The sequence below is a fragment of the Sinocyclocheilus rhinocerous genome, unplaced genomic scaffold (assembly GCF_001515625.1).
Source record: "Sinocyclocheilus rhinocerous isolate Xijiao unplaced genomic scaffold, SAMN03320098_v1.1 scaffold1256, whole genome shotgun sequence".
Taxonomy (NCBI): Eukaryota; Metazoa; Chordata; class Actinopteri; order Cypriniformes; family Cyprinidae; genus Sinocyclocheilus; species Sinocyclocheilus rhinocerous.
In genome coordinates, this window is record NW_015646445.1 from 268,481 (window position 1) to 276,146 (window position 7,666).

General features: G+C 35.4%; 2 protein-coding genes across 2 annotated transcripts in view; both read left to right on the forward strand.

Moving 5' to 3' along the window:
- The first annotated feature begins 248 nt into the window (after positions 1–248).
- LOC107707828 (uncharacterized) lies at positions 249–5,177 on the forward strand. Its single transcript, XM_016511919.1, has 4 exons — positions 249–467; positions 2,010–2,342; positions 2,882–3,000; positions 4,866–5,177. Exons 1-4 carry the CDS (start codon positions 383–385, stop codon positions 4,974–4,976), a joined length of 648 nt encoding a protein of 215 aa, XP_016367405.1. The 5' UTR covers positions 249–382; the 3' UTR covers positions 4,977–5,177.
- Positions 5,178–5,893: 716 nt separating this feature from the next.
- Positions 5,894–7,666, forward strand: part of LOC107707829 (cholecystokinin receptor-like) — a 39,362-nt gene continuing 37,589 nt past the window's right edge. The window contains exon 1 of the mRNA XM_016511921.1: positions 5,894–6,257. Coding sequence (XP_016367407.1) covers positions 6,119–6,257 — 139 coding nt within the window. The 5' untranslated portion in view covers positions 5,894–6,118. The remainder of the gene's footprint in view (positions 6,258–7,666) is intronic.

Here is a 7,666-nt window from a genome sequence, read left to right on the forward strand (position 1 = left end):
TTGTTACTCTCAAGTACAAAACCACTTTAACCCTAAATAACCCCCCTCCTGACAACTCTTCAAACAGACCATTTACTAGAAAACCCCCACAGGGGTCTCCTTTACCTGCCCTCAATGAGGAAACAGCAGCTACTGTATGATGCCATTAGAACGGTAACAGACGCACTATATGAAACCTTAACATGCAAATAGCACCAACCACAAAGGGTGCAAGGAGAGAATGGAAACTTCCTGTTTGGCTCGTGATGTGTTCTTCTGTTACGCCGAAGGTTGAATTTTCCATACAAGCATGCTACACTTGCAAAACAGTGCCAAAACGAAAGGCAGCGGCCCTGCTGTTTTCAACAGCATTTCTATTGTGTGAAGACTTAGAATTCAACAGATGGAGATTTTTATGACATCTGTGACCCTCTTAAGTCTCTGTCTCTTCCATAGCAGCCTATCTGAAACACAGAGCATGTGCAAAGGTAAGATCTTCTTTTTTTGTGATTTACTTTAAACATTCGGTTATTACTTTTGTTTGTGTGACCTAATGTGTTTAGTCATATTAAATAATTTTTAACTGATTAGCTGAAAGCATATGAAGTAATTCCTTACATTTATATAGCGCTTTTCTGGGCACTCAAAGCACTTTACATAGAAGGGGGGGTTAGAAGTACATCTTGACTTATTTGACAAAAGCCTTATTTACTAAGCATGGGATGGAATATACCCTAGGACTGATTTTTAAATGCAGGGGCTTTGAGTTGAGTGGCCTGAAGTGGCCTGATAGCTCAAAACAAGGCACTGCAAATGTTAAAGTGAAATGCAGTGTTTTTATTTGTACGAGAATCAAGATACTTTTAGTTTGTCTGTTTTATCTGCCATTTGGAAAATCACATTTTATGAGGTTGGAATTACAACAAACTAATTTATGAACTCTTAATTCTGATATGAAATCTCAGTTAGGAGAAATAACATCAAAATGTGTATATTATGTTGAAATTATGAAATGTAAAGGCACAATTACAAGATACTATAAGACCTGTTGTTTATTTACATCTTGGCAAAAAGTGTGTGGGATGACAGGAATGTGGGAAATGCCCTTATGGTAGACAAATATAAATACATGATCATATATAAGAAAATATATATATGAGAAAAACTCATAATAGGCCCGAAAAACAGATAATATTTATAATGTGTAAATACATACAAGTAGAAAAAGGATTCAGGAAATTTTACATCTTGGTGCCAGTGTATAAATCAAAATACAGTCTAACCGATTAAATGAGGTTTGTTAAATGAAATATTGTGCAGCCAGACTCATTTAAAACCAACTTTACCACAAACATCTCATTTGTGAGGCTGCAAAATACAATAGAGTACACAAACAGTGTCATTTTGCAACAAATATACAATTTTACAACAAGCTGACATTTTTTGCACTGATATTCTAACAGTAGAAAATGAAATACTGAGGGGGTTAATCATTTTGCAGAAGGATGATTCAGTCTTTCCTTTTGCTTTTTTTTTTCCAAAGCGAAGTTCAAAGCAATTTGCTCAAAGAAACTTTGTCTGTATGACAACATTTCTCCACTCTTACAGGCAAAAGTGAAATTAAGAAACCAGTCAAAACTGTTCTTCAGTTTTGTTATTCTGGCATTTTATTTTTATGAATTAGGTATATAGGAAAGTGCCTGTGCACATTAATTTTACATGAAGTTTCCTCAGACCACTAGGGATTGAAAAGAAAACAAGCATAATTCACTGTTCTGATCCAGAACAGTAAAAAAAAGAAGTGCATATACTATGGTAGCCTATAATTGATCTTGAGAACAGACGCTGCCTTTTTTTTGATAACGTGGGTGACTATGGTGATTTGTGGATTCTGCAAAAACTACAGACAAAGTAAATAATGTAATATAAGTATATATTGGCAAATTTCAGATTTTAAAAGTTACAACTTAAAAACGGTGTATTAAGCAGTTTTAAGATGTTATTGATGTTTTGTCTCCTCTACACCGCAGGTAATCTACCACCAGTTCAACACGTGGCATTGAACAGCAGTGTTACCATACCCTGCCCCGTACTCAGTGCACCAGAAATGGTTTTCAAATTATATAAAGGCTCAGAAGAGATCTTTTATATCACCATTAATAATGCATCCATCAGCAAAAATAACAACAGCCCAAAAAGAGATTTCCCTGCCAGTTTCAAAGTTAATAATACGAATAACAGTTTTATCCTGAACAGTGTAACGATGAATACTACAGCCCTTTACACTTGTGAGGCCGAGAGAATCTTTCCTCCTCCATTTCAGAAAGTGGAGCACAAACCACAAACTATTGTGTTTGTTGAAGGTATGTTCACTATAGTTGTTATGGAACATTGTCATTGTCAACAGCATTAAACAATTGGCAATATAATTAGCAATTTGTAATTCAAAGATTTTATTATTTGTGCTCTGGTTAATGTACAGTTAAAAGTCACATTTTGCGTCACTCCTTTTCTCTCTCTGTGTGTGTGTGGTTCAGGTATTCCCCGCTTTGTGGGGACAAATTGTCAAAATTTTAAAAAGTGTAGTAATACCCAAATTAGAATATATTATGTATAGAATATATAGAATGTTAGGGGATGGAATATAGCCTATAGTTACAATATAAAAATTATTATGTCTGTGGAAAGTCCCCATAAAACATGGAAACCCAATGTGTGTGTGTGTGTGGCTGAGGTATGCCCTATGTTATGGAGACAAATTGTCCCCACAAAGATGGCAGTATCCAAAATCCTTGTCCTTGTGGAGACATTTTTTGGTTCCCCTGAGGAAACAAGCTTATATAACATAGAGAATAAAGTTTTGAAAACAACATAGAAATCCAACATTTGTGTGTTTCAACAGGGAGACCAGTTAAACCGAGTGCCGTCTGTCAACATGCTGATCACCTGGCTTTTTGGGTGGTGCTAGGAGTCATGACCATATATGGGCTGGTAATGACTTGCACCGTTTTCATTCTGCGGGTAAATATTATTTACATATATATAAAAAATTAAGATATAAATATATAAAACGTATATTTAACATCTAGAAAAAGGGCCATTCAACATAGTATATTTCTGTAATTTAAATCAGTGTATTACAGAGTATTAGAAAAGTTATCCATTTGATTGACGTCTCATAAAAAATCATGAAGATATAAGACTGTAGCTAATATCATATTTAAATACGCCAATTAGTAATCCTGGCCTCTCATTACAATCTTGGAGTGTCTATTTACACTAAGTGCAAATAGCCCGCCTTGTTGGCAGAGGCTATTTACACTAGCTCCACCTACTATAAAACACGAGTGTCATTCGTCAGGTTCAGTGGCGTAGTTGATAAAGCGCGTTTCAAAATATCTTTTCCGCGATCGACCCGGGTTCGAATCCGCCTTTTTCTTTCATAACAACAGTTTTGTTTCAATTCCACATTTTCTTCACACATTTTTTCCACATTTTTTCAACGAACTAAACTATTTACATTTTTCAATGAACTAAACTAACTAGCTAGATTACTAACTAAATGAGACTACTGTATAATTATTAAAACCACAAACATATATGCATGCCTTCTTCCATGAATAGTTTTTACATCCATCACCTTGCTCTAAAATAAGGATAAAAATTCATTTTTTTTTAGGAACATTTGTCATGAAGCACCTTTTTTATGTTTAAGTAAGTTTTCTGTGGACTAAAACTGATTTGGAATGAAAGAATATTTCTTTCTCGCCTGTTTCTCTCGTAATCTAAATATCTGAAACCAAGTTCTCCTTCTTGGCTCACCCCTAATGTTCTCCTTTTTTGTGAAGTGTGTTTTATGTATGAGAGTAAAAAAAAGTGCAACAAATAACCCGCCTGTTGGCAGAGGCTATTTACACTAACTCCACCCACAAATGTGTGATTATGGATGGTCAAGAATATAAAACAAGACAATCACTAATCAGTTTCAGTGGCGTGGATGGTAAGGAGAGTCCCGTGGTCTTTTTCACGCGATCGACCCAGGTTCGAATCCGCCTTTTACCGAACTTTTTTTCTCCCTTTTCAAATCTCATATCACATCGGAAAGGCATTTTCAATAAAAATGAAGGAAATAATCAAAATGTTGAAAATAAAGTATCGGGTAGGGTTAGGCTAGGTGTAGGGAGGTCTTTATAAATGAAGGAAATAATCAAAAAGTTGAATATAAAGAATCGGGTAGGGTTAGGATAGGTGTAGGGAGGGCTTTATTGTCCCAATAAGGTGGCATCCATTTAATAATTTGAATTACAATTATAATTTACACTCAATACGTTATTACCGCATACTGTTTTATAATGTACTATAATGCTGAGGTGCAGATAATTGCCACTATTTACAATAAGTAGTACAAATAGGAGAAAATCCTGCTATTTTAACATCTATCGCTATCTGCACTTAGTGTTAATAGCATATTGTTAAAAATACTGCTATTTTCACTTAGTGTAAATAGAATCCATTGCTATTTGCACTTAGTATAAATAGCATCTGTCGCTAAGAAAATATGCTATTTGCACTTAGTGTAAATAGCCTCTATCACTATTTACACTTAGTGCAAATAGCCACTGCCTTTATTTAATGGTTAGCAATGTTGTGTCATTATTATATTATATTATATTATATTATATTATATTATTTATTTTTAATAATAGCATATAGTGATTATAGTGATTACACTTTTTGATAGTATCATTTACCAACAAATATTTATTTATTTATGGATTGATTTAAACGTTCAGATCTTTGAATGTTGACTAATTAATACGTTGCCCTTGGATGATCATTGTATTTTTGATGTCTTTCCCATTCACATCCCATCCTTTGCACACCAGATCAAGTTGAGTCAAACTGAAACTCCCTTCAAGGACAGAGAATGCAGACGGAAGTGGCAGGGGGTTCAACATCCAACCTGGCAGGGCTTTTACATAGACACTGTAGTATGAGACTATCTGACAACATTTAACAAACCCTGCCAAGAACAACCACTAAAACATCACATCAGACAATGCTGTTTTAAAGGGGCACACTGCATTCTGAGAAAAATGAAACTACATTTGAATTTTTTTTCACAGCTTTATGTATTATATTTTCATTTAACCCACTATTAAATGTAGCCAAAATGTTGTTAGCTTTGCTAGCATATGTGTGTGTGTTCTCTCTCTTTGTCCTTGTTTTATTGTTAAATTTATTTGGAAATAAACAAAACAACAAACTTTTCCCTTTTTGATACTGTATGCACATTTGCCTGTCTAAAAGGAGGCCTACTATAGACTTAGTTTGTTAAATAAAGCAAATTATGTTAACACAAACCTGCACAGTAAATTTACTACATCCAGTTCAACATTCTCAGGTAGTCAACCACTTTTCTTTTTAAACACATCCCCAAAAGGAAGTTTTGCTGTTTTCAGCTATTTTTTCCCCCAAGGTCTCTCCCTCCCTCCCTCCCTCTCTCTCTCTCTCTCTCTCTCTCTCTCTCTCACACACGCACACACACACGCACACACACTGGAAAATGACAATGTGAGTAAGAAATGTTCATCTCATGAAAGCTCTGCGGTTAAGAGTCCTGAACCTCGTACTGGTATGTCTGAAGCAGCTTTTGGTCTCTTTTTCTGTCTTTCCTCTACCTTCTCACTCTTTTGATGATCAACAAGCAATAACACAGAACATCCACTAGAGGGAGACGCAGGACTTACATTCCATTAACCAAGAGCCGCTAGAGTCTGAAGGGCACTGTTATTTTGAGTGTGTTACTCTGCAATTCTCCCTCCCTTTCTATAATCACCCCACCCTGTGTGCTAACTCTCTTAAAGAACTGTCTACCCACGCTGCGCGCTCATCAGAGCTACAGCGCGCTTTCCAGTGCCCACAGTTTCACGCGCACAGGCATTCTTTCACAGACGCGCGCGCAGATGCGGGCAATGGGTGCGCAGAATATTTTAGCGCGTATTAATATATAACCTTTAAATGCGTATAAGCCTTTCTTAAAATATACTCTAAGTGCAATATCGTGAATAAATAGTTTTAAATTGGGTTAGAAACCTATATTCATACCAATTCTCGCGGGGCAATGGATTTATAGAAAATGAATGAAACGCAGATCCCGTTTTGGGAATGTTCAAGAACTCCAGACAATTCCAGCGTGAACAGCTCAGCGTTGGAAGTTAACGCCACCTGTAGCAATGCGTCAATAATTCAGAAATTCAAACCTACGCGACCAAAAGGTAAGAACAAACAATCCATGTTAACGTTATGTTGTCTTGTTTCCCTGTTGCACTTTTTATCCCCACAGATAAATTAATAAATAAATCAGCATGATAAACAGCATGAAACATGATACGTTCAACCTCTGCTGATGATACAAAACTTTTTTTCCCAGTACAAATGATTCATTATTTATATACTTTAGCTATAACAGCGTGCCTGAACATTATTTATGAAATCATACATTCCCAAAGCAATAACTGCTCCGCATCAACCACTACCGAACATAGACGCATTAAAGATAAACTTCAGCAGCTTGTCTTTCAGTATGTGCGTTTATTGATTTAAAACACTCTTTAAAATGTGTGGTTATTTTTCTTTTAATAGTACAGCAGTGTATTTAATTCATGTTTATAAGTCAATATTTAAGAAATAAGTCAATATTTTCTTTTTTGTATTATTTCAAGAACTATGTCAGAGGTAATGGTAAGTGTAATTAAACCCCAAGGATGCTCTTTGCATTTTTCAGCTCTCATCAGCATCATTATACTCTTTGAACATGCAAACAGTGTTTACTTCATTAGGACATGAACAAAAAAATCCTGGATAAATGTGGTCACTATTTGATAGGCATTCAAAACCACAACCTCTTGAATGATTCGTGGGCAAATGAATGATTATCCTATTTTTTAAATAATAATTTTTGTTATAAATCTATGCATTCATGCAAGGTTGAGAATCAGACTGACACAAGTCAGGGGGAGTGTTTGGTAGCAGATTCAACTGCCTGTAAGGTCCTTCAGGCTGCAAAATTGTTGGGCCAACAATTTCAGCAGTTCATTTCAAACATCTGTAATTTGAGATATCCAACTTGACATTGATGAACCGAATAAAACCTCCCAGCTGGGAACAAAAAAATAATTCCATTTGATTTCATTTTTATGCACAAACACCCTAGCAGTGTCTTACCTAATTACGAAACTGCTACAGCATTTCTTTTTCTGTTTTAGGTATTCACAAAGTTTATAGATCCACACATTGGTGACTCACTCAATCAGGTGGTTCCACTCTTTGAAAAAGGTGGCGAGATTATCTAGTTTTAGCTTGAGAGTGTTCTGATGTGTTCACTTACAGTATAAATGATGAAAGAAGCTGGCATACACTTGGCAAGACTGTGATTTGTGCATGAGAATAAATGTAGAGCAGGAGAAGGTGAAATGATACAGTAGATTTTCAACAGATTCATAGATTACCAGTTCTTAAAGCATTCATCTACATAAATGTGAATTATTTTGAATTGGCAACACATATAAATACATATTACACCATCGATATTCTACCAAATGTTGTGCCAACTAACCCAATAGGGTTGAATGTACATTAGTTTGTTCCAGTTCTACAATTGCAATGTTTGATTATATATACGTGT

Coding starts and splice junctions, on each gene's coding strand:
- LOC107707828 (XM_016511919.1), top strand. CDS start 383: ATGGAGATTTTTATGACATCTGTGACCCTCTTAAGTCTCTGTCTCTTC. Junction 2,343..2,881: donor AACTATTGTGTTTGTTGAAG/GTATGTTCACTA, acceptor GTGTTTCAACAG/GGAGACCAGTTAAACCGAGT. Junction 3,001..4,865: donor GCACCGTTTTCATTCTGCGG/GTAAATATTATT, acceptor TTTGCACACCAG/ATCAAGTTGAGTCAAACTGA.